We start from the raw sequence: 27,629 nt of genomic DNA, 5'->3' as shown, positions 1-27,629 counted from the left end.
CTCTCTCTGCCTGCCTCTCTGCCTACTTGTGATCGCTCTATCTCTCTGGCAAATAAATAAATAAATACATCCAAAAAAAATTGACTTCAGTTTCATGAGGCTTATTGTGGTAGAGATAGGTGCATGCTGAACTAAATATATATATATATTATATATATGTATATATATATAATATATATATACACACACACACACATTTAAACTCATTAAGAGATACTTTTATGTATCTAAAATTGCAACAGGTCATTAGCGATAAGGTAAGCTATATTTATATTTATGCGATAAATTTGAAAGATAACATTTTTTATACTCTGAACCCAAAGCAGTGATTTAAGTACAGTTTTTCATAATGTTGCAATGGATACATCTCTCCATGTGAATATAGTGCACTTAAAGAACCACCAAAATCTGCTTCATCCAAACTGATATTAAAAAATTCCATTCTAGGGCACCTGGGTGGCTCAGTCGGTTAAGCAGCTGCCTTTTGCTCAGATCATAATCCTAGGGTCCCGGGACTGAACCCTGGCATCGGGCTACTTGCTTAGTGGGGAGCCTGTTTCTCCTCTCTGCCTGCTCATGTTCTCTCTCGCTATTTCGCTTGCTCTCTCAAATAAATAAGTAAAATCTTAAAAAAAGAAAAGAAAAAGAAAAACTGCATTCTAGCAGAACTTTGTTTGATGATTATACATAGGAAAAAAGCAGAGCCATGATGCTATGAGTAACATTTTATATAACTTTACATAAACAAAAGTTTCCTACTGAAGTATTCATTGAAGTTAAGAGCCTGAAGTGTGGTATCAGAACCAAGCACAACCTTCTTTTTATGAAATCTAATAGAAATGTTTTGGCTTGGGATGCCTGTGTGGCTCAGTCAGTTAAGCATCTGCCTTCTGCTCAGAGTATGATCTCAGGGTCCTGGGACTGAGCATCCCCAGGTCAGGCTTCCTACTCAGTGGGGAGTCTGCTTCTCCCTCTGCCCCCTTCCCCTTTGTGTGCTCTGTCTCATTCTCTCAAATAAATACAAATAAAATCCTTAAAAAAAGTTTTTGCTTCAACCGCACAATCTTAAAGTGATATTGTTGATTCAAGTTCCAGTATTTTTGTAGGATTTTTAATTTAATTTACAAATGCATCATATTTCAAAGGTACTTAGAACTAAATTCTATGGAATTTAGATCTAAATGTCTGTTTCTGTTTTAACATAAAATAAGGAGGATGCGTATTGCATGGAGCACTGGGTGTGGTGCAGAAACAATGAATACTGTTACGCTGAAAGGATATTAAAAAAAAAAAAAGTTCATGGGGTGCCTGGGTGGCTCAGTGGATTAACGCCTCTGTCTTAGGTTCAGATCGTGATCCCAGAGTCCTGGGATGGCGCCCTCCATCTGCTTGGCGGGGAGCCTGCTTCTTCCTGTCCCTCTGCCTGCTTCCCTGCCTACTTGTGATCTTTGTCTGCCAAATAAATAAATCAAAATCTTTTAAAATAAATAAATTAATAAAAATAAAAGAAAGTGCAGTAAAGACTTCTAGGTCCCCCTCAACATGTGAAGAGCTTGAAAGTATGTCATCATGCCTGTCCCAATGCCAAGAAAAAAGGTGAAAACAAAACAAAACAAACCGTAAAATTTGGAAAACAAAACAAGGAAAAAAAACTGAACATACTGAAAACGAATGTCTTTTTTGGGGAGCCATCAGAGAAACTGAGCTCTTGGGGCCAAGGGCCACCCACATTTTAGACCCACATTTTAAGTACAAAGGCACATAGATGAGATCAGCTTACCTGGAACAGAAGCTGCTGAAGCCACAAAGTAGTGAAAACACTGAACTGGCAATTTTGACAAACTGTTGGAGGACTAGCGGGGACTACCGTCAGAGACTTCTGGGGCCGCAGCCCTAGTGAACCCTCACACATTTCTGGGCTTTACCTCCAGGGACCCCACCAGGTTTTTATAGGGAAGAGCCCAGGGAAATCACCGAGTGCCTCTGGCGCAGGGAGGGGGGAAGTAACCATTTTTAAACACACCCAGAGCATTGTCCACAATGAAGACTTCGCCAGAGCCTTATCTCACCTGGGCAGGGGGAGGGTAATCACCCAACTCCAGCTTCCAGAGGGGAGGAGCTAAGGAACAGGTGTGAGGGGCACAATCCTGGGGTAGGCTCAGGGATTAAGTCCCGGATTATGGAGCCCTTCCCTTCCCAAATATCTTACCCCCCTGCTCATGGGGCTCCAGGGTAAGAACAGTGAATTAGGGCTCAAAGAACTTCAAGGTTCTTTTTTTTTTTTTTAAGATTTTATTTATTTATTTGACAGAAAGATCACAAGTAGGCAGAGAGGCAGGCAGGGGCGGGGGGAAGCAGGCTCCCTGCTCAGCAGAGAGCCTGATGCCGGGGCTCCATCCCAGGACCCTGAGATCATGACCTGAGCCAAAGGCAGCGGCTTAACCCACTGAGCCACCCAGGCGCACCTTCAAGGTTCTTTTTTAAGGGAAGTGTGTAGGGAAACCAAAGTTAGCAGAGGAGACAAAAACAAGGAGAGCAGAGAGATTTTGAGCCCCGGACCAGCTACAGATACAGCAAATACTTAGCACAACTGAATTCCTAGCCAGGTCAGCATAAAAGCTCACACGAACAGGCCTGTTAACCTCAGTTCCTATTACCTGATCTGTTGTCTCCAACTTCCAACACAAAATTAAAACACAGTCTAAAAATGCAAGAAAGTGCATGCCAGGCCCTAAAAGTCACGCAATCCTTGGGCCCTTAGGGAAGTGGAGGGGGTACAGCGTGCACAATATACTAGTGACTAATTTCCTCGTAAGTTCAGCTGTCTCCCCAAAGCAACGTTAACGATTCGCCCTTTCCTCGTGATTCATGTCTTAATGACACGAAAATAACCAGTTAAAAAAAAAAAAAAAGTAAATGTGAGCTCATTCGTAAGTGATATTTTAAAAACCCGAATGCACACTGCCCTGGAATTTAGGAAGTGTGGCTTCAGAGTTAAAAGTGGCAGACCCATGTGGTTTCAATAAGCTTAAAATCGGTAAAAAGTGTCGATTAACTGATGCCTGAGCAAAATTCATTAAGCAGATTCTTACCCAGAAGTCTCCCAGATTTAGGAGACTGCAGCCTAGGTGCTCAAAAAGAAAACGGATTTGTACCATAGCCAAGGGAACGGGAGCAAGGTGGAGATTTAGGTACAACAATTGCACCTGTTCCATATCCTCTTCTCAGCGTGAAACCTTCCCAATTTGAAATGACAGAAATATTATCAGAGAACGAAGAGCCCTTCACTTGTCTTTTGCCTTTCACATCTCTTGAGAGCACCACAGACTCTAACCAGGAGCCTTTTGGGGAAGGTGGTTTTGAGCAATGCAGTTTCTGGCATCTCCTCTGGGGCACAGAAAAGACTGAAAATGGGAGGTTGGTGATGTGTCAGGAGGCAAAGAGCAATACCGCGTATCTAGTAATTCGGGAACGCAGAGAAGAACACATCATTGGAGGAAGGAGTGGAAGCTGAATGGCTGAAGAGAAAGAAAAAACATCCCGGGTGGAAAAAGAGCATGCAAATGTCTGAGGGAGACAAGAACAGGAAGAACATCAAAGACCCAAAGACCGAAACAAGACCCATGCGGCTAGGATTAAAAAAAGGCAAAACATGCTAAACAAGATGAGGCCGAGAAGTAGGATGCCAGTGGGTTGAGTTTTTCTTTAACTTAAAAGCAGTGGAAAGACATCGGTTTTGTAGTGGGTGAGTGAGACACATTGGGATTTGGAAAGTTGCCTTTGCAACGTGGAGAGAAAAAAATCGGAGGTGGAAAGTTCAACTGAGTGCAAGTCAAGTGAGAAAGTTACTGCAGGGGAGGTTGGAAGCAGGGTGGGTGTGACTGGTGTTGGGCATGGGGAGGAGGAGATAAGAAATATCTGAAAAGGCCAATGTAATGGGACTTGATAATGGGCTTGATGTGAGGGATGGCGGGCTTGAATTTTTCTCGTTTACTACTGCAGACCCCCTTCTTACCTCGCCTCACCCTTCTATTTTCCCCAAGAGGCTGAACTTCCTGTACTAAAACCGATGGCTTCCTTGACCTTGGGCTTCTGATGAGGTTTGGCAGATGGGCAGCCCGGCTGGAGATTTGTGAAAAAGAGGAGAGTTCTCCCCTCCTCTGAATTGTCTAGAAATGAAATAAATATTGATTGTCTAGGAAAGCTGGGTGGCCTTTTTAGGATTTACAATGACCTATATAAGCAGAAACCTAGCTCTTAATACTGTGGGGATTTTTTTTTTTTTTTTTTTGAAGATTTTGTTTATTTGTCAGAAAGAGAGAGAAAGCACACATGCACGGGGAGCAGCAGGCAGAGGCAAAAGGAAAAGCAGGCTTCCCGCTGAGCAAGGAGCCTGATGCAGGATCCTGAAGTCATGGAGCCAAAGACACATGCTTAACCTACTGAGCCACCCAGGGGTCCCTACTGTGGGGTTTTAATGTCTTAGCTAGTTCCTGAACTTTGAGAGTTAGCAAAAGTCTACTACTTTTTTAAATGATGGACTCTTTGAAGGATAACCCAGAAACATGGTCATAGGACTTGGGGTAGGCAGAATAATGACCTCTCCCCAGAAAGTTATCCACATCCTAATTCCCAGGACAATGTTATATTATAGGGTAAAGGGGGAATGAAGGTTGCTGAAAAGCTGACATTCAAATAAGGAGATGATTCTGGATTATCCAAGCGGGTCTAGTGTGATAACCAGGATCCCTAAAAGTAGAGAAGGGAAGGAGAAGAAGAAAATCAGAGCAAGTGATGGGTCCATGGAAGAATGGTCAGGGAGGTAGAGGGTTGAAGACTTTGATAATGGAGGTAGAAGCTCTCAAGCTAAAGACAGGGGGTGCCCTCTAGCAGCTAAAAAAGGCAAGGACATAGATTTTCCCCTAGAGTCTCCAGAAAATAAGCAGCCTTGCTGATAATGTGGTTTTTAACCGAGTAAGATCCATGTTGAACGTCCAACCTATAGAACTGTAAGAAAATCAAATCAATTTGTGTTCTTTTAATCCACTACGTTTGTGTCTGTTTTTCCAACAGGAGAAAATGAATACAGGACTGTGTTAGTTTGCTAGGGCTGCCATAACAAAGCACCACACTGGAGGGCTTAAACAGTAGAAATTTACTTCTCACAGTTCTGGAGGCTGAAGTCTGAGATCAAGGTGTTGATTACCCCACTGGGATAAGGTGATCAAGGTTTGATTTCTCCTGAGTCTCTCCTTTTGGTTCCTTTTCACATGGTCACCGCTCTGTGATCACACTGCCCTGACATCTCTTTGTGTGTTCAAATATTCCTCTTCTTATAAGGATACTAGTCATATTGGATTAAGGCCTTATTTTACCTTAATCACCTCTTTCAAGACTCTATCTCCAAATAGAGTCTTGAAATAGAGTCTAACTCTAAATCCCAATAGAGTCTAATAGTCCCATTCTCAGGTACTAGGAGTGAGGCCTTCAATATTTGAATTTTTGGAGAACACAATTCAGTTAAGAGCAGCTATATCATGAGTTTCCCTTGACACCATCTCCAGAGCTTTCTGAGGCAATATGCCAAGGTGACTTAGAGAAACTTATTAAATAGAGGCTCAACTCATGCCATTTTTTGTGTGCATGTAGACTGTTCTGGCCCAAGTCCATCTCATTGTTTGACCCTACGGGACAACAGACCCATCCTGTGGTTATTTCCCCAGACACAAAATGTGTATTGAAAATATATTTAACAATTGGCAGAATTCACATTTATTTCTTGATCTGTGAAGTAAAAACTCTCTTGGTGGAAGGGGTCAAATAGAAGCCACAGAAACTTCTCCCTTCCCACCAGGAATCTAAAAGCCATATTGCACCCCTGGGAGAACTAGTGAGATCAGGACACAATCAAATATTAATGTTGCAAAGTGGTTATTTCAGGGGGAAGGACTTGGAAATGAAATTTTCAGAATGGGCAAGGTCACGAAAACATTCATTTCCCATGTAAATGTCCACTAGAGGGCATCCACCATGGCCGTCCAATCATCTGGTTGCCAAGTTTCTCTGGTGAAAGTCAGGTTTATACTCTAGGCACTGTAGACACAAAGTAATGTCGCAACAGGGATGGAAGTGATTCATAGGCTGAACTACACGGGCTTTCTCTCACACGGCTGATTCAGATACTTCTGCCTCTGAGTTTTTGATTTGTTGACAGCAGATGCAAACACTGAAACATCCTGATATGGCCCAACCAGTGGCCTGATGGCACCTTGATCACACTGGATCTTTTCCAAGGAGGAATGTACGATCTCATTGGGATAAACTCTTGTTTAAGATGGGGAGTTGCCTCTCCTGCTTTCAGTACTTCTCCCAATTCCACAGTCAGCAGATACGCTGACACCGTCTTTCATCACTGATGTAGGGGCACCTGTATGGCTCAGTTGGTTAAGCATCTATCTTGAGTTCAGGTCAAGATCTCAGGATCCTGGTATCCAGCTCCACACTGTTGGGCTTCCTGCTCCTGCTCCATGGGGAGTCTGCTTCTCCCTCTGCAACCCCCACCTCCCCTTCCCCACTCCTGCTCTTGGTTTCAAATACATAAATAAAAAATCTTAAAACAAAAATAAAAATACCCCTAATGTATACCATGCAATACTCCTTCTGATCAAGGAGCATATTTTATAAATGGTTCTAGGTTTAAAGGCTTCAGGAATGAGCTCTGATTGGTTAGGCTTGGTGAGGGGTTTATTACTAGACCAGTCACTTTTGTCTACAGGTGAGGTTTATAAAACTGTCTTTCACTGATGTGGGAGGTAGGTTCTTGTCTCACAGAGTTGGAGAATGAATCTCCCAGACAAATGAGAGTAAGTAAAGTGAAAGAAGTTTATTAAGCAAGGATACAGAAAAAGCTCTCAGGCTGAGAGGGGGTCCTGATAGGGTTGCCATTGAGGGCTTTTAGCAATGGTGTTTTATAGAAAGGTACCCAGGGAACTTAAATCTTTTTGACATTTCTATTGATAGCATCATTGAGTAAGGGGTAGTGATAATACCTTCAATGCCTTGCTTCTTTTTTAGGGCCCGGTAATTCTTGGTTGGTCACAAGCAGCTGTTATAACAAGACCCCAGCCTCGGAAACCTAGGACAGGGTGGTCTGGTTTGTTCCCTTATGTCTGGTTTCATCGCCCCCATTTTTAAATTTTTGTGAGCCTGATTCCATGGCCCCCTACTTCTCTTTCCCCACCTAGCCCCACTTGTCCCTTATTCACCCCAAAAACTGGACGGTTGGATTGGGAGAAGGAATATGTCTCAGAAGAGGAGTGTTAGTAGGGGGGATACTTCTGCATTCATTTTCTGTCCTAAATTTCATATTTATCCATCATTTAACCTTTCATCTGTTTGTCCTATTTTTTAAACAGAATGATAAATAAGGCCATGCATATTCTCAAGATATTTTTAAATTAGAGTGTTGATAATAATATCTCACATTTACACATTGTTTAGGACATCAATTTTTACTACTCCTTTTTTTTTTTTTTTTTTTCATTTTTGTCTCACACATAATAGGCCCTTCATACATCTTTTTGTTGTTGTCGTTGGAGGGGAGAGGGGAGAGGAGGAAAGGAAAAGGGAGAGAAAGAATCTCAAGCACGTTCCATGTCCAGCTCAGTGCTCAGAGCTCAGTGGCTCAGTGGCTCTGAGCACTGAGCTCAGATCCAGAAGCTGGATCTCACAATCCTGGGATCATGATCTGAGTAGAAGTCAAGAGTTGGATGCTTAACCGACTGGGCCACCCAGGCATCCCTCCATATATATATATTTTAAATATTTTTATTTATTTATTTGACAGAGAGAGATCACAGTAGGAGAGAGGAAGGGAAGGGATCACAGAGAGAGAGGAAGGGAAGCAGGCCCCCTGCTGAGCAGAGAGCCCGATGTGGGACTCGATCCCAGGACCCTGAGATCATGACCTGAGCCGAAGGCAGCAGCTTAACCCACTGAGCCACCCAGGCGCCCCTCAATATTTTTTTGAATGGAAGAAAAAATGAGGAAAGAAGCTTTACTCAGTTCATCTCATTTCCTTCTTTACAACGACTTTATGTTCTGGACAGAATATTATCCCAGTTTAGAACTCAGGAAACAAAGGCTAAGAGAAGGTAATTGTCTTAGCAGAAGGTAAAAGATTCAGTTTGAATCAGAACAACTTATCCTTCTTGGACATATTGTATTACCTGTAAAGCTGATAATGATGATCCTGTGGGCCTCTGTCTCCTGATTAAAATGGCATTAGAGACCTTTTCCATATTTGGTAAATTCCCCACTGTGACTGTCTTTTTGGGGGAGGCTGGGTTCCCAAACCATGCAAACTCCAGGGTCCCTCTCCCTGTTCCTTGATAACTGGGGTGCATGCTGTGAGTCAGACTAGGCCAAGACTAAGTCCTGCTTGGGTTTTGAGTTGTTATGACCAAGTTGTTAGGATAGGTTAAAACAAAACAAAACAAAACAAAACAAAACAAAACATTCCATGGCAATGGCAGGAATGAGGGTGTAGAGGAAGATTTTTTATCAAGAATCCTGTGTTGATGGTGGTACTTCCACCATCCTTAAGTCAAGGAGGGTTTGGACCTGTGTGCTTTGTCTTTGATTCACGCCTTTTTCTCAGGCTGAGTTCTCCAGCTTTCCTGCTGATTGTGGGAGGGACCAGATAATCTTTCAGGAAAGCTGTTTACTGCTTACATTAAACAAACGTCTTACTATTGTAGTGTTGATGATACTTGATATAACCAAATAGAAGCTGATGTAGAGAAACCAGATAGTCTCGAGAATCCTGATTACTCTTCTCAGGCTAATCACCATTGTCCAGAAGTTTCTCTCCCTCCCCCCACCCCCAACTTTCTCAATTCAATTGTTGAGTTAAAATGCTAATAGTTTACACTATTCCAATTGTAGCTTTCTAAATGGCATGCTCTCTCTCCTGAATCATAGGCAGTTTGAATAAATAGATTCTTACATGGAAATTGATCATATTCTATTTCTTCTCATTAGATAACATAGCACAGATATGAGATATGCTTTGTGATCTTTAATAACCATCCATTTAAAAATATTCACTCAATCCCTAACAACTTAGAGGTAAACACCTTAATTTACCAAATCTAGGATAAAAAGAATAGTTAGAATTTTGTTAATTAGTTCAGGTGCCTGAACAGATCTGATGGAGTCCTGCAGCTCTCTACAGGGCACAGATGTCATCCAAAAAGCACCCAACTAAGGCGAACCATGAATATGATAATAAGGATGAAAGGAAATAGCAATTTTTTATCGTCAGCCAAAGTGAAGGATACCCCACAAAGGACAAAAAGCACCACTATCTTTTGAATAATAGTTCAAAGAGGATGATTCAGAAAAATGAAGAAATAAAACTAATGTAAATTGCTCAAGATTGCACTTTTCTTTGTAACATAAATGGCAATTGCATGCTTAATCTTGAGCCTTCTATTATTTAGATGTGAATACAAATTACCTTAGGAAAATTCCTTTGTGAGGCAAAAGTTTTTGAAATTTAAATGAGCTCTTTCCCATCTGTCATAATGCTTACAACAAATTTACACAGACTTCACATGGCATTGATCCTCACCAAAGGGAACAATCTTCTCTGGCTGCTTTTACATCATATGGAAGAGATTTTGTCTGTTTATTTATTCTTTTTTTTTTTTTTTTTTTTTTTTTTACTATGGTAGACACTGACATTTTAAATATTCCAGCTTGTCTTTAAAACCTATACCAAAAACACCGCATTACTTACATTTAAAAATATCAACTAGCTGAGACAGATTAAAGAGAATTGTTAGGAAATTTGTTACTGACCTTATTATATTTACATTTGAAATAAATTCCTTGGATTCAAATCACTTGCTATATTCAAACAACATAGGAGAAAAGGAGGAAGGTGGGACCACTAACGAGAAAATTCTATAAATCAGCTAGTAAAAACTGTTCAATAAAGAAACATGGTGTTATGTATTCAAGAGACACATTATGAAATCCTCACTGTTTTCCAGGGACTAAACATTTTTATTTTCTTATGATAATTTACTCATTGTCATGCACAAGAATCTTATTTAAATAGCATGCCAGATTAAGTATGGATTCTAACCTTGGGAGCCTGGAATCCTGCCTCTGGAATTAACTAACTGTGACATCAGGCAAGTTATTTTACTTCTGTTTTTTTACCGGTAAAATGAGGATTAAAAAAACAACAACAACTTAGTATTGAATAAATTCGTATCTGTAAAGAACATATGACAGCACCTGGCATCTAGAACCTTCTCTCAGTAATGTCCAGTGTTCAACTGTTAATAGCAAATTAAAAAGTTAAAATTTGAAAATGAAAAGCCATAATTGAATCCTCTTTATTAGTACTAAATTTTTTTCTAAAAAAGCAATTTCTTAGGAAATAACTAATTAACCATATTCTTTTATCTTTAGTAGCTGATTTTTAATATTGGCCAGCCATTTTACCCAGTAACCTTCACTGAGGAGTTGGTTTTGACTATAAATGAAATGGGTGTTGCATTTTCTTTTTTCTTTACTTATTTACTTTTTATCCCCTGACAGAATTCTTTTTGTCCTTGATAATTCAGCAATTGAAATTAATGATTTAAATCTTACAGTGATTGAAAGGGTTCTTGTTATGTAAATCATCACAGTTTTTTTGCTTATAAAGTCAAACATTAAAACATCAGGGGAAAAACTAAAGCCAAACTATATGGCAGCAAATTCCAGAAACACCACTTATTAGTTATAGGACTTTACTCAATGTATTTAATCTTACTGTGCCTCAGTTTCCCTCATCTCTAAAACAAGAATAAAAGAGAAAACTATCAGGATTGTTATGAAAATTAAATGAGCTTTATAGCTGTTCTTTTGAAGTAGGGAAACTGAAGGGGCTCCATTTTTTAAAAAATTTATTTTTATTTTTTCAGTGTTCCAAAATTCATTGTTTATGCACCACAGCCAGTGCTCCATGCAATACGTGCCCTCCTTAATACCCACCACCAGGCTCACCTAAACCCCCAGCCCTCTCCCCTCCAAAACCCTCAGTTTGTTTCTCAGAGTCCACAGTCTCTCATGGTTCGTCTCCCCCTCCAACTTCCCCCAACTCCCTTCTCCTCTCCATCTCCCCATGTCCTCTGTGTTATTCCTTATGCTCCACAAGTAAGCGAAACCGTATGATAATTAACTTTCTCTGCTTGACTTATTTCACTCAGGGGCTCCATTTTTTTTTTTTTTTTAAGATTTTATTTATTTATTTGACAGAGATCACAAGTAGGCAGAGAGGCAGGCAGAGAGAGAGAGGAGGAAGCAGGCTCCCCGTTGAGCAAGGACAGGGGCTCCATTTTTAGAATGGCTCCTTCTCTGCCATTCTTCCCATGCTCCATATTTTGACTCTGAATAAGCCAAAGAAGCTATGTTCCCACTAAAGGGGAGAAGCAAAAAAAGTCATTCATTCTCTGAGTTTTGTCCTTGGCCCCGAACACCTGATAACACCTAAGAAGAACAGATCCCAAACATTGTCCAGAACACTAGTTTCAAACTCAAGTTAGGCTCATGCTGCCTTTGGTAGGGAACAATCCATCCTTCACCTGACACTCACCTTCGACTGGACCCTACCTGGATCCCTGGAGCGACAGGTACCCTAGATCTTTTCCTAATATAAACCCCTTCCCTTTCCTTTCCAAGTCTCCCAGATGTTCTGTCTGCTATTCTCTACCCATCACTTGCACTATTTAATAAACTCTGTTTTCACTTTTTTGGCTCACATTTGATTTCTATCCTTCATGAAGCTAAGGACTGTCTTAGTGGGTCCCATGGGACCTTTCCCTGGGTTCTCTCAGTCTGTGCATCACTCCCACAGAGGGAATAATCGTTCAGGGTTAATTTGCATTATTTGTATTATTACAATAATTCTTGTTGTGATGTCATTGTAATTTAATTTTTGGTGTCGACTTTGGGGCCTTTGAAATGTATATTTGCTGTACTTTTGGGTACATATCAACTTCTGTGACATCACCTGCATTTCAAAACTATGTTTACTGAGGCTCTATCATGAGTTAGATACTTTGAAAGACTTGGGGGTAAAATAAATGTAACAATAAAACACTCCTGTCTTTACATTTAAAATCTGGAAGGGAAACTTGTATGTGGAAGACCTTGTTAGTACTCCCAATAGGAGGTTCTCCTTGCTTTCCTGAGTATTTGGGAGATCACAGTTTCATCTGAGTCATTTTGGGGCTAAGGCAACGAAAAGCGGAAGTTCGGGTAGGAAGGCATACTAGAACCTTGTAATTGCAAAGCTTATTCAATAATGGATTACACGTTGCAAAGAACATGGCATGACATCGTGCCATAAATATGCAAAAACTACATTTATGTTAATGTTAAAAATACTATTTCTTAGAGTAGCAACTTTACCCCTTTTAAATAAAATAGAACACTAATCTTCAGTTTCACAAAATGTCACTAAGAATATTTTCTAAAATTTCAAATAAAATGAATTTTATAGAACTCTCAGAAAAATCTTATAATATCTTTAGAATGAAATCAATTTCATTATATTTACAGAATCTGTGAAAAAGAATGTCATCTTGTTCATCAAACACAGGAACTCAAAATCACATTTTCTGTTATTTATTGAAACAAAAGGAAAATTATAGAAATATGTGTATCAGGACTCCTGGGTGGCTCAGTTGGTTAAGTGGCTGCCTTCAGCTCAGCTCATGATCCCAGCATCCTGGGATCTGAAGGAGCAGGAGGCTGGCTGAGGACAAAGCAAAGGCTGGCGCCTTGCACCCCCCCCCCCCCCCCCCCCCCGTCACCCGCTCCCCTCCATATGTGTAGCATTCCTTAGGCACCCCTGACTGCCATAAAACGATAAATAGTTAACTTGCAGAGATCACAGTCCTGCAAGGTAGGAGTCTCCCTTGGTTTGCAAATGTCCTTGAGATTTACAACAAAGAAGTTACCTTATCAATAGCCCAATTTCCAGGGACACAGAACTCAGTTCCTCAAGCCCTAATGTCACTCTCCCCTCCATGAAAAACAGAAGGAGGCGGAGGTAGAAGGAAAAGTAAATAAAGTTAAATTTCTTCTAAACCTAAATCTCATTAACAAGGATGCTTGATAGCAGGAAAGTAACATTTCACCAGGAGACTCCCAATTGTCATTATGTTAGTGCCTCATTAGAGGGAAAGTGGCCTTGGCTTGATAGTAACCAGGCCTTCAATATCCTGATAGTGTTTTTTTTTTTTTCCCCCCACATGCGTGGGCTAACCGGCCAGTTCTGCTTCTGTAAGATTGCTTTGTCTGCTTTCGCGCGCGGGTCCCCTGACCCAATCCACTGACGCCAAGTATGCCTGTTCAAATTATCAATCAATCAGCTCAGCCCCACCCAAAACCTGTTTGTATCTGTCTATAAAAATCCTGCAACAGACCCAGCTCTGGACCTCTCGGCGTTATCGGCTACGAGCGGCGCAGAGGTCCAGGTTCGAACCTGCAATAAACGACCCTTGCTGATTGGCTTTGACTCACGTCTCTGGTGGTCTTTTAAGGTGGGGGTAATATTCAATTGGCATTTCAGATTGAGTCCCACATCAGGCTCCTTGCTCGGCAGGAAGCCTGCTTCTCCCTCTGCCTCTGCTGCCATTCTGTCTGCCTGTGCTCGCTCTCTCTCCCTCTCTCTCTGACAAAAAAATAAATAAAATCTTAAAAAAAATGTGTATCTATTTTCAGTCATAGAATTTAGTAATATAATTTCATTTAAAAAAAAGCGTTTATGTTTCTCAAGATATTTGACTCAAATGTTTATTATAACCTTCACGATCTTATCCTTATATATGGGTCAAAGATTTATGGCCAACTGCTTGTTTTTATAAATAAAGTTTTATTGGAATACAGTCATGACAATTTATTTACGTATTATTTATGGCTGCTTTTACTACAACTTCATAGGTGAATATCTGTTAGACAGTGTATGTTCCAAAAACCTAAAAGTATTTACTATGTGACCCTTAATGAGAAAAATTTGCTAAACCCTGCTTATAGAGTTATTTTTATTAATTTATCAACTTGTAAGTATTTTTAATTTAACTTAGAGTTCAATGCACTAAAACAGAAACCTACACCTTTCAGTGTATTAGGGAATTTTAAGCAGAAAAGTGTTTTTTTTTTTTTTAAGATTTATTTATCCATTTGACAGAGAGCAAAAGCGAGAGGCAGAGAGAGCAGCAGGCAGAAGGGAGAAGCACAAGCAGACTCCCTGCTAAGAAGGGCATTCAATGGGGCTCGATCCCAGGACCCTGGGACCATGACCCGAGCCAAAGGCAGATGCTTAACTGACTGAGCCACCCAGGTGCCCTGGAAAAGTACTTTTCAAAAATAAACTCTACTCCCAGTGTGGGGCTTGAGCTCATGACCCCGAGGTTACAAGTCACATGCTTACCTACTGAGCTGTCTAAGCACCCCTAAGAAGAAAAGTATTTCATTCAAACAATAAGGTATCCACAAAATTGTTGAAAGAGCTGAAAGGGGCCAAATCTAGGTTGGGGCTCTTGGAATATCTCCCACAACAATTCAGAAATGAACTCCCTGGGGACCTACCACCTCTAAGGTCTCCCCTGGAGGGATCTGGGCCCAAAGAAACAGGCCCGGGCCTCTGCCTCTTCAACTGATTCTCTCATTCAGGGACCTGAAGAATGAACACCATTCTCCAGACCTTTGAGGCAGGAAAGGTGTAAAGCTCCATGTAGCTGCTTGCCCGAAACTCTTGGCAAGGACACCGGGAGGACAGCCTCTACTATCACCTGTCCATCTTCTGACTTGTGAAAAAATTATTCCAGCTGGAGACTTTGTACCCAGCCTCAGTCTCCGAGGAGGTTTGGAAAACGTTAAATGTAGTTTTTTTATTTGTTTATTGTTTGTTTTCACTCTCCTTCTAGAAGAAGGGTGGAATGAACAGACATTGAATGAGATAACACAGAGAACTAATCTGATAACATAATAAAAATAATGGTAATGCTGATTAAAATTATGTAATTAGAGGATAACTATTACAAGTTATTTAGAAAGCATATCTACACGCACAGATTTATACATACACACATCTACGTCTATATATGGTGAAATGCTAATTAGTATTCCACCGGCAGGGATCGCAATCATATTTTCTGGTTAACATACTGCTTTTTTTTCAGTTAACTTATTGCTTTTAGTAGACAACAGATTAAAATCTCAAAGCAAAGGGAGAATTTATGTGAACTTAAAGTTATCCCAGGCAATTTGACACTTTTAATGTTTCTCCTTTCTTTTTTTTCTTACCCCCTACTCTTTCAATGCTGCCTCCACTGAAAATTATACATATAGAATAAAAGTAAATACCCCAAAATATTTATAACAGTTTCTCCTATATGGTGAGATTATTGCTGGTTTTCATATATCCTCCAACATTATGACACAAAAACATAGGTTTAATCGTATTGTTTGTAGAGATAAGAGTAATTTTCATTGAGTTAAAATTAAAACTTAATTTGGTCAATAGCAAAGTTGTTCCAGAATTGTACCATTTTGCCTTTCCATTAGCAGTTCATGGAAGCAAGGACCTGTTTCCTTAAACCTTTATCACTTTTAAGTTTGTTCTGCTATTTTTAACTTTGCCGTTAAATAATTACAATTTTTTTCTTATGAATATGTTTTATGCATTTCGTTGATTTTAGGTTAGGTAACCTAAACTTCTCAGTTTGTTGGTAATTTACATTAAATTATTAATCTCTTACCCATTGCATAGTCTTTTGAAATTTTTTTTTCTTATTGATTTTATGAGAATTTATGTATGGAGAACCATGATTTCTTATGTTTTGATTATTTTTATAATTCTTTCTTTTTTTTTGCATTTGATTATGCTTGTTGTGGTGTTTTTGATGAAGTTCTAGAACCTAGGTGAGGTTTGGTGGGCTGAGGTCCGGAGCCGATGACCAAGAAAGAATTCTTGAGATATCTTTGGTGCAAAATGGTGGTTTATTAAAGCACGGGGACAGGACCCGTGGGCAGGAAGAGCTGCTGCCCCGGGTTGTGAGGGATGGCAGGTTATGTACCCTGCTGTTGGGGGAAGGTGAGGGGAAGGGAGGTGTCAGTGGAGTTTTCATACGCTAAAGAGGGCCTACAAGGTGCCAGGATGTTCCAGGCCTGCCGGAGGCCTTGCCCTTGCTGCTGGATCAATGTTGTCTTTAGACCAGCCATTAACATTAAGATCTTTGGGAGACTTTTTGGTGGGGTCTCACAATCCTGCTATCAATCGTCTTTGTTAGTGAGATTTAGGACATTTGTAAGCCAAGGGAGACTCCTGTCTAGCAGAATTGTGAGCTCTGCAAGTTAACTATTTGCTTATTGTTCATGGCAGTCAGGGCTGCCTGAGGGATGCTACACTTATGGAGGGGAAAGGGTGAAGAGGGGGTGCAAGGTGCCAGCTCTTGCTTTGTCCTCAGCCAGCCTCCTGCTCCCTCATCATTTTTATTACATGATTTTTAAAAACTTTTATACAGTCAGAACTTTTTTTTTTAGAACCATCAATCCTTTATGATTGTTTTTTCTGTTTTTTTGGTTCAAAGAATCTTTCTCAACTCACTATCATATAAACAATATTTTAGTAAGGAAAATGATAAGAAAAGCCACAGAGTGTGAGAAAAATACTTGGATTTACCTAACATGAAAAAAAATGTGATATCCAGACATGAAATATCCCTACAAAATAAGAGATATAAAAGAATAGAAGATATTCTAGTTCAATAATTTCATTTTTAAGTATATACTTGTATTAGTCAAAGTTCTCCAAAGAAACAGTACCAGTAGGAGATATCCCTCTTTATATAGATGTAGATATAGATAGATAAAGGAGATTCACTAAGAGAAATTGGCTCATGTGATTAGGAAAGCTAAAGAGTCCCATGATCTGTCATCTACAAGCTAGAGTTCCAGCAAAGCCAGGGGCATAATTTAGCCTAAGTCTGAAGGCCTGAGAATAGGAGCAGCCACTTATGCAAATACTATTCAGGCCCCCAGGGGATTAGCTCCTGTCCTGCTGATACTCTGAGGTGGGCAATTTACTTTACTGAGTCCACAACTCAAATGCTAATCTCAAACAGCGGAGATACTCACACAGACATACCTGGAAATATTGTTTAATCTGGGCACCCTAGGCCCAGGTGGCCAAACTGACACATGAAATTAACCATCCCAACACCTCAAAGAAATCCTTGCACATATGCAGGAAGAGATGTAACCAAACCGAATCTTCAAATAAATGTTTTTGTAACAGGCCCAGTTGGAAACAACTCAAACCTCTATTAGGAATAAAATGAATAGATACTGTGGTGCACTGATTCCCAGTCCCTTCCTCCCTCCCTTTCTTCCTTTCTTTTTTGTAAGATTTTATTTATTTATTTGACAGACAGAGATCACAAGTAGGCAGAGAGGCAGGCAGAGAGAAGGGGAAGCAGGCTCCCTGACGAGCAGAGAGTCTGATGCTGGGCTGGATCCCAGGACACTGGGATCATGACCCGAGCTGAAGCTGAAGACAGAGGCTTTAAACCACTGAGGCACCCAGGCACCCCTCTCAAGCCATTTCTTATTAGGAAACCTTTAAAATTTTACAAATCACTGAGCACCCAAGGGCTTCCTTTAGGTGAGTTTAATATTTATGTCAGAAATTAAAATTGAAGATTTAAAAATTATTTAAAACAATAAAGCCACTGTATACATTCATAAATATTTTATAAAAAATACATTTCCACACAGAAAAAAAACCCCAAACTGTTGCTTTATATTTATGCAAAATGTAAATCTCCTTAATGTTTGATTATTAGAAGACAGCTGGAAAATCTCATATCAGCTTCTACATTCCACTGATGCAATATGTTACATGGATTAAAGTATATGAAAAAAACATACAGATGTATAATTGGAAAAGTAAGAAGTATTTTAAAAGCTGTTAAGACTATTGTGGTTATTCTATGTTGATACTACACCACAATTTGACAAGGGTTGATTTCTTTTCTCTTTCATTTTTAAAAAGATTTTATTTATTTATTTGAGAGAGAGAGTGAGAAAGCTAGTGGGAGAGCATGAGCAGTGGGGAGAGGGAGAATCAGGCTCCCTGCTTGTGAGTCCGATGTAGGGCTCCACCTTGGGACATGGGGATCATGACGTGAGCTGAAGGCAGACACTTAACCCACTGAGCTACCCAGGTGCTCCATCAAGGGTTGATTTCTTTCTTTCTTTTTTTTAAAAAAGATTTTATTTATTTGACAGAGAGATCACAAGTAGACAGAGAGGCAGGCAGAGAGAGGAGGAAGCAGGCTCCCTGTTGACCAGAGAGCCCTATGTAGGATTCGATCCCAGGACCATGAGATTATGACCTTAGCTGAAGGCAGAGGCTTAGCCCTCTGAGCCACCCAGGCGCCCCAAGGGTTGATTTCTTCAAGGTTAACTGAAATGTTAACCTGTTTTTTACTTCGTTACATTGAGAGCTATTGACCTATCTTATACTTTGAATGAAACTTTCTCTTCTTGATTTCCTAACATTATGTAGGGTTATTTGGAAAATACAGTTTATTATGCAAATCTCCCAAATGTTTATACCCGTCTTCATACATACATATTCTAAAAAAATTACATTTTAAAAATATTGCTATTGGGCACCTGGGTGGCTCAGTGGGTTAAAGCCTCTGTCTTTGGCTCAGGTCATGATCCCAGGGTCCTGGGATCGAGCCCCACATCGGGCTCTCTGCTCAGCGGGGACCCTACTTTCTCCTCTCTCTCTGCCTGGTTCTCTGCTGACTTGTGATCTTTGTCTGTCAAATAAATAAATAAAATCTTTTTAAAAAAATTACTATTGACCTCATTTTAAAAGTCAGTAAGTTTTGGGAATCTGTCAAGCTGACATTTTTAAAATTTTGAATTTTTGCTTTAAAATATTAATTATGTCACTGACAACAAATATATCCTCCCCTTTCTCTTGAAGTGTAAGCTCGCTTTTTTCTTATCTGAGAACATGTCTGTCAAATACTCAAGTCTCAATAACCATATTGTGTCTGCCGATAGTTTTTTAAATAAAAACGTATTTCATGAAAAAGTGGCTAATTGAGATAACAATTCAGACAATTGCACAAGTGTTTTTCTTTCATATTTTGGTATATGGAAGAGTGCTTCACATATTCCCATTTTAACATGCTGAATATTTTGAAAAGCATACATGGGCTTTGTGTTTAAAAACATAGTAAAATTGAGGGCTTCCTCAAGGCTACTCTGCTGTGAAACTGACAGGATTATTTGAATGCCAGGCATGAAGAAAGCAAGGGGAACCAGGCTAGCTTGGTGCCACTGCATTGACTATATTAAGGCACCAGCAATTTTACCCAGCTGTGACTTTGACACATTGATGCAAATGAAACATAGTGAAAAAGTCAAATAGCCTCATCTTGTTACAATGAAAATAGCTCTGATCTCAAGGACACCCTGAAAGAGATTTGAGAACACAAGGTATCAGCGGACCACATTGGAAGGCTACTCTTTCAGAGTATTATCATAATGGTATATTATTCAGCAAAGCCAATGAGCAAACTAAAGATATAGGGAACAGTACAGATCAATCTTATACATCTTATAACTTGTTTAAAAAAGAAGCAAGATCCAAATAACACATAAGATTTTAGTCAGATAAGGTTCTGAACAGGCAAGAGTAGACTTTTATTTCAGAGATGCATACATGTGGTAAAAAGTATGCATGGAAAAGGAAAGAAATGCAAAAGTCGTAATAGTAGTTACCTCTGTACCTCTGAGGAAGGGATGATGTTGTGAATGGGAACAAGAATGCTGGGCTTCTGAGAGGCTGTAAGTCATACATTTCTGAATCAGAGAAGGGGTTTTATGTGTGTTCTTTTGCTAATAATTCGTTAAACTATATATACACCATTTCATTTACTTTTCTGTATAGGCATTATACATCATAATTAAGTAATAAACCTGGTGAAGGGACATTTATTCTAATTTTTTAAAATTTATTTTCTTTCCTTTTTTTTAAGATTTTATTTATTTATTTAACAGAAATCACAAGTAGGTAGAGAGTCAGGCACAGAGAGAGGGGGAGGTGGGCTCCCTGCCAAGCAGAGAGCCCGATGTGGGACTCGATCCCAGAACCCTGGGATCATGACCTGAGACAAGGCAGAGGCTTTAACCCATTGAGCCATCCAGGTACCCCTACAATTTATTTTCTAATCTTTGTTGATAGAAAGGTCTAGGTTTCCTTTCTCAACTGTTAGTCAGATGGCCACTACCCCTTCTTAAATTTTTTTTTTCCTCCACTGATTTGTAAAGCAAGGTTAATGTTTATGATCTTTATCACTCTTCCCTTTTTCATAGTAATGTCTAACTCTGGATAAAATTTTGTATGGTGATGTTAATTAACTTACTTCACTTCGAATTTTTTTTTTTTTTTTTTTTTTTTTTTTTTTTTGCTTGAAGAGTTATTGCTTGCTTTGTTTTGCCTATTACTCATTACAGGCCACTGCAGTCCAGGTATAGATCTCTTGTCTGTTCCAAAGGTAGCGTAATGAGATTCCCTTAACCATATGCTCTGTAAGTTTGCATGTCTGAAAAGAAGTTTACTTTTTAAGTTCTCTTGAGTGAGATGTTCTAGAGGTCAAGAGAAGGCTGATCTGCTCAAAAAAAGATCCGGTAGACTTTTGTATTTGAGGTTTGAGAACTTGCAAATAACCCAAAGGCTCAGAATATGGAGTAATTTGTAAATTAGCAGAGGCACACATTTAGATGACAACAGGCGGGGAGGGTGTTGTATAGGCGTGGAGGGTGTTGTATAGGCGCATTACGTAGCTAATGAGAAAATTTCAGGAAGCACACAGCAACCTTAATGTGACATCATCAGTGTGACTTAATTATTCAAGAACATATGTTGGATCATTGAATTTACTCTGCATTTTATTGAACAGGAGCCCTGAAAAGAATGTACTCAGTGGGGGCTCGTATAGAAAGGTGATGTAGGATACATAAAATTAAAACTTAGGCAATAGTGCAAAATGTTTTTAATGAAGGTTAAAGTCATAAATATTAAAACTAAAAGATAGTATATAAAGATTGTTTTTGTTTTATATTTGTAATTCTTTTTTTTTTTAAGATTTTATTTATTTATTGGAGAGAGAGAGAGAGAGAGAGCGCGTGTGCACAGAAGCTAGGGGTAGGGGCAGAGGGAGAGGGAGAAGCAGACTCCCTGCTGTCACAGGGCCGGAGACAAAGAACCCAAGATTACAACCTGAGCTGAAGGCAGATGCTTAACCAGCTGAGCCACCCAGACACCCCTGGATTTTTAATTCTCATTAATTTTTTGTAAAGTCCACCTGGGCATTACTTCATTAGAAATGAGAAATTTGATTTCAGAGAAGAAACGCAATGGATGTTTTTAATTATGAGAGTTCTCAGGTGAACTTAGTGGGTTTAAATCCAAGCCTAGCCCCATGACTTTCACTCCCATTTAGTTCCTGACATGTTTTGGAGGGTAGGGACTGGATCTTGTCACTTTTGCTCCTGTTTACTTTGAGTGGTAATATATCTGGAATTTATTGGAATACACTAAATATTACCTGAGCTTGCGTTAAAATAACACTAATATAAACAACTAGCATGTACTTACTTGTTTCTAAATATTGATGGTATCCATTCAGTACATTTGTTCATGCACGCAGTCATGGCAACTTTTATTTAAAAGTAGTTTGTTCCTGGGACACTTGGGTGGCTCAGTCAGTAAAGCATCTGCCTTCGGGTCAGGTCATGATCTGGGGGTCCAGGGATCAAGTCCTACATCAGGCTCCTTGCTCAGCAGGGAGCCTGCTTCTCCCATTGCCTGCCAATGCCCCTACTTGTGTTCCCTCTCCCTCTCTCTCTCTGACAAAGAAATAAATAAAACATTTTTTTAAAAAAGTAGTTTGTTCCTAATCAAATCAGAAAACTCATAAAAGCTCTTTATAAATTTAAATTGTATGAAATAATGCTATTATTGGTAGTAGTATTTCTATATATTTCATATATATATATATATATATATATATATATATATGCTAGATTAGTTGACCAAGGGCGTGCTATGAAGGGATCTTTGATAATTAGGTGAAAATAAGGCATGACAAATTATTGACCCTTGCTTCGGAGGCAGCATTTCTTGAAGACGACAGAATGAAGGTAGGGAAGCAAGAATGTGCACGGAGTGAACTGGAGAGCATTTGATTTAGGAATGAAGCTGTGGAAAAGAATTCAACAATTAAATTTGGAAGGATTGCTATGGGAACTCAGGGAGGGAATCCTCAAAATATGAGGAGGAAAATCAAAGATTCCAGAGATGTGCACTTGCTGGGAAGAAGTCAGCTGTTATGATCTCTTTTTTTTTTTTTTTTTTTAAATATTTTATTTATTTATCAGAGAGAGAGAGGGAGAGAGAGTGAACACAGGCAGACAGAGTGGCAGACAGAGGCAGAGGGAGAAGCAGGCTCCCTGCCGAGCAAGGAGCCCCATGTGGGACTCGATCCCAAGATTCTGGGATCATGACCTGAGTCCAAGGCAGCTGCTTAACCAACTGAGCCACCCAGGCATCCCTGTTGTGATCTCGTAGTAAGCCAGGTCATCACAGTTCTGTGACAGCCACTAAAAACATTTCCTGGACATATAAAAAGACCCCTTCACTAGGTTTTTTTTTTTTTCCCCCAACATTTTACTACCATCAGATCTCTAGTATATATGAAAGAAATCTATTCCAAGTGAGGAAAAAGGAGTGAATTATCTTTTTAAAAAATCACACAATTTGAAAGTAGTTTTTAATTAAATAATTTCTGGGTAATATTTTGATACTAAAATTTCAGCTGATGCTGAGGGTAAAAACTCAGCTAGATCTTGTGACCCTTCAAGCCAGGGGAGAATTTTAATATTAATAAATTAGAGCATGAAAAAAGGAGTATTAGTCCTATAATATCTATGTCAAGCTTAAAGCTATTGAGCCATTAGTCTTTCTAAAGAAGAAAATATTCTCATTATTTTAAATGTATTTTTTTTTTTTTTAAGATTTTATTTATTAATTTGACAGAGAGAAATCACAAGTAGACAGAGAGGCAGCCAGAGAGAGAGAGAGAGGGAAGCAGGCTCCCTGCTGAGCAGAGAGCCCGATGCGGGACTCGATCCCAGGACCCTGAGATCATGACCTGAGCCGAAGGCAGCGGCTAAACCCACTGAGCCACCCAGGCGCCCCTTAAATGTATATTAAACACAACGTAGCACATTTTAATGTGGCTAAAGATAGAAGGTAAATATTTCTGAAAAATTTTATGCACTTTAATATAAATTGAATCAAGCCACATAAAATTTCATGTCATATCATAAGCCATGTGGAACTTCAAATTATGAGAATATATTCTGATTCTTGTTATATTTTAAAACATAGAAATAAAATCTCATTAAGAGAAAATATTTGAACAGATAATCCAATCTTCTCTTTTTACATAATTTCATTTTTCTGCAACCAGTAATGAACAATACTGATTCCTTTTATGTTATTGCCTGAATATAGTAATTCCAAATCTTACTAGGATGGACTATAAATCTATATGAAAACTGAAAAACAAACCGAAAAATTGCTGACTTTCAATTTGAAGGCAATAAGGTTAATAGCTCTTTATTCAACAGCTGACATGATGTGTTTCAGTTTCAGAAATCAATACAAAGTTTTATAATTCAGAAAGTAACCAGATTTGGGATGCAAACCAGTCTAAGCATATGAATGAAATTTGAGGAACACAATTAAGTCATCCATAAGGGGGAACAGCCATACAACACCGATATTATCATATATAATTTTTTTTTTTTTTTTACTTTTGAGTTGGATAAAGAACTGTTTTACAATGATTCTGAATTAAATCACTTAACTATCGATATTGTTTAAGATTTGGAAGCTTCATAAGTAGACCAAAGAGAACAAGGAATACTTTTTTATAATTCAACATAAAGCCATAGGCTTTCTTATAGTTTGTTACCTGTGCCTTCAGCTACTCTTAAACAATGTAGCTTTCCCTAATTTCAATATCATGTTTTAAGCTCTTATCCAAGTCAAGTCATAGGGAGTGGAAAACTTCTAAATTTCTTTTATAATTCACCAGTGGCTTTCATAGCTTTGAGATACCTGTGTGCCACTTAACTGTATTTGCATGTGACTTACTCTAACTAACTTGTGTACTACTGGTTAATAACTGTAGTACTGGGATTAAAAAAAAAAAATCTCATAATTTGGGGCACCTAGATGGCTCAGTGTATTAGGTGCCTGACTTGTTTTCAGCTCAGGGTTCAGGTCATGATCTCAGGATTGTGAGATCAAGCCCCTCATGGGTCTCTATGCTCAGTGGGGGTCTGCTTCTCTCCCTCTGCCCCTCCCCCCACTTGATGCACATGTGCACTCTGTCTCTTTCAAATAAAAATAAATACTTTAAAAAATATCATAGTTAGTGTAAATATTCTAGATATGATAATTAAAGTTCTAAAATAGCATTCTATAATATTTCAGAGGACAGATCTTCATTTAAAAATGTTTGACAGACATCATCGGCCGTACCTTCCAATCGGGTAGTTGGAATTGAGAATGAGAGAATCTGTCAAGTTCACCAAGACCAGCCATGACTATGTCACTTTTGTAGGCACTGTGGTCTTTGGTCTTTCAGCTTTTTTCCTTTTACTATTCTGCATTGCCTTTCACATTTCTGACCATCAGGAGAAAAAAATTAACTATTAGAACTACTAGATCACTAACACTTTTAACAAAGTTTCCTTTATTTTTTAAATGGCTGCTCCTCAAATCCCCTATTTTAATCAAACCTATGACTTCATTCCTCAGCCCCTTTTCCTGGGTGGTGGGGGTTGGTGAGGATCAGAGAAGACGCCGTAGAGTGCTGGAACACACATTCTCATCTCCAGTTTGACTGAGCCTTCATAACTTGTCAGTCTTTTTACTTGTCTTTACTTTTCTCCACTCAGCAGCTAATCAAGCTTCTATCAAACACTTAATAAATTATCTAAACTCATGCAACCTTGATAAAAATGTGAAAACAAAGCTTAAACTTCCTCCAATTACTGACTCCAGCATGTACACCTCCCTACAGGGGCCTTCATCAGCCCTGCCCCTCGTGTCAGATGGTGACTTTGTCCCTCCGATCCCTGGTTTTCAGAAATTATATCTCCATCACTTCCCTGAATTCCATTCCGTCCTGTAGTTTGAGTTCTACCCAGTAAGTTGTGCTCTCTCTTGTCTGTTTTATCAACCTTTCCAGTTTTCCTAGCACCTGCTCCTTGACCTACAAACATATTTTAATAAAAACAAATTGACAAGCAAATAAACAAGTATTAAAATGCCATTAAGAAAGAGTTTTATTAAGCCTGTTACTATTTCATAAAATCTACTTTTCTGATGTTAGGATAGCCAGTGTGCATGTGCATACACTTGTGTGTGTGTGTGTGTGTGTGTGTGTGTGTATGTGTGTTTGACATGGGATATTGGGTTCTAGCCTTTAACTTTTAGCCTGTTCATGTCCTTGTACGGGCCATCTTCACCTTTTCACCTTGAATAATCTGATGAGTCATTTTCAGTTACCATTGTTAAAGTAACCAGGTTGGGACACAATGGTTACTCATGCTAGGTCCCCCATCAGCAAACCAAAACTTTACTACATATTTATGCTCAGATCTCCTGGAACAGGAGGGTCTACGTCAATAAACCAGTGCTTACCTGCTATGCCACCAGTTCCTAAACTGGCTCCAAGACTTCCCTTTGCCTTCTGTGAGGAAAGTAACCCTGCTTTTACAAATCAGCAAACGCCCAGTATTGCTCTTGCTCACTCCGGTCTCGAAAAAGCTCGTGCCTTGCATTATCTTTGGAGCTCTCATCCATCCTCCATGCTGCCTAATTTATGACCCACTGAATAAAGCTGCTAAGATCTTTGACATTCACCCAGTTGAATTTTGTTCTTTATGATCACAGTTTAAATAAACATGTGATTCCTTCAGCCACATGGGTCAGTTTTCAGTTTCCATAGTGTTTTCACCAGGAGTGATTTTGTAAAGCACCCCTCTGTGCTAGCTCCTTGATCCACATACATCAACTAACATGTACATTTTCTGCAATGACTTTGTCTGTCCTTGCGTGTCTGGCCTTAGGTTTATGCACAGACAGCCGAGCATGTGGTTGGGGTGACTTTTTGTTTCCTAGTGATAAACCCACATGACATTTTACAGAAATGGATCTCAAAAGAGGAAATTGGCCAAGGAAGATGAAAGAAGGAACAAGAAAATGTGAAGTATTTGTGCTAGAAGTCAAATTCAGATCAAGTGTGAATGGAGTTTAAGAGAGACAGCTGACTGGGGAGAGTGGAACCAGCTCCTATTCAAGAGACTCTAGCTGTGCAGCTAAAGGAACAAGGTGAAGGCCAACTAACTAACAAAAATTACAGAAGTGGTTGTGACAAGGGACGCCTGGGTGGCTCAGTGGGTTAAGCCGCTGCCTTCGGCTCAGGTCATGATCTCAGGGTCCTGGGATCGAGTCCCGCATCGGGCTCTCTGCTCAGCCAGGAGCCTGCTTCCCTCTCTCTCTGCCTGCCTCTCCGACTACTTGTGATTTCTCTCTGTCAAATAAATAAATAAAATCTTTAAAAAAAAAAAAAAAAAAAAGAAGTGGTTGTGACAAAAATAATTAAGATGTTCTAGATGAACTGACACTGGCTAAAACTTCACATTAAAGGAACTCTCAGAGGTATTTCATGGCTTAACAGCAAGAAATAAAATGTTATAGGTATTCCATCTTAGGAAAGAATATAAAAAATTGCCAAGATAAAAAAAAATGCTTCCTCTATATAATGTCATAGGCAAGTGTTACTGATCCTTCTCTTGATATATTTTCTTCTTATAAAGGAATAAAAGACTTAAATCTTCAATGCTTCAATTTTAAAAATTACAGTGTATCAAGGAAGTAACATTTTTACTCTTATTTTCATAAAAATTTCCTATACATTTATAGCTTATGGTAAGAGAGTTCTTAATGTTTGGACAAAAGTTAAAGTTAATGGGGCTATTCATAGTTTTTCTCACTGACTAAACTTACTTATCACATTTTCAACTGGTATGATCATTTTCATTGTCCCACACAACCATTCAAAGTGAGGACTGCTTATATTTAAAGTGGATGTTTTCATGACAGCGAAATGATGTTTTATCAAACTGCCAGTCTGTTCATATTGTGTAAACATAACACATAACAGCAATTAAGACATAATGACAATCTACATGAACAAAAATGTGATTTGTAGACAATTTCCTTCTAAAGAATCAGACAGAATGACGGAAAGCAAACTCTAATTACACGCATTGTTCTGTTGGATGGAACCCTTCCAGCAGGACGGTATCATTTTAGAAGTTGTGATCTGAAAGAGCATGATCAAGAGAGTAAGTACAAATACATCATTTAAAAAAATCAATTTATAATGAAAAAA

The 27,629-nt window shown here is 39.1% G+C and overlaps 1 protein-coding gene across 3 annotated transcripts in view; it reads right to left on the bottom strand.

Annotated features, from left to right (window-relative positions):
• Positions 1-26,286, bottom strand: part of MSR1 (macrophage scavenger receptor 1) — a 109,710-nt gene extending 83,424 nt beyond the window's left edge. The window contains exon 1 of one of the 3 annotated variants that reach the window (XM_059155909.1): positions 25,874-26,286. In XM_059155909.1, the coding sequence (XP_059011892.1) occupies positions 25,874-26,031 (158 nt within the window). In that variant the 5' untranslated portion in view covers positions 26,032-26,286. The remainder of the gene's footprint in view (positions 1-25,873) is intronic. The other 2 variants (XM_059155913.1, XM_059155911.1) reach the window with 2 other exon arrangements.
• Positions 26,287-27,629: the final 1,343 nt, after the last annotated feature.

This window comes from Mustela lutreola, chromosome 18 (assembly GCF_030435805.1).
Source record: "Mustela lutreola isolate mMusLut2 chromosome 18, mMusLut2.pri, whole genome shotgun sequence".
NCBI lineage: Eukaryota > Metazoa > Chordata > Mammalia > Carnivora > Mustelidae > Mustela > Mustela lutreola.
Note: the sequence above shows the minus strand (reverse complement) of the source record. Positions and strands in the feature narration are given on the sequence as shown.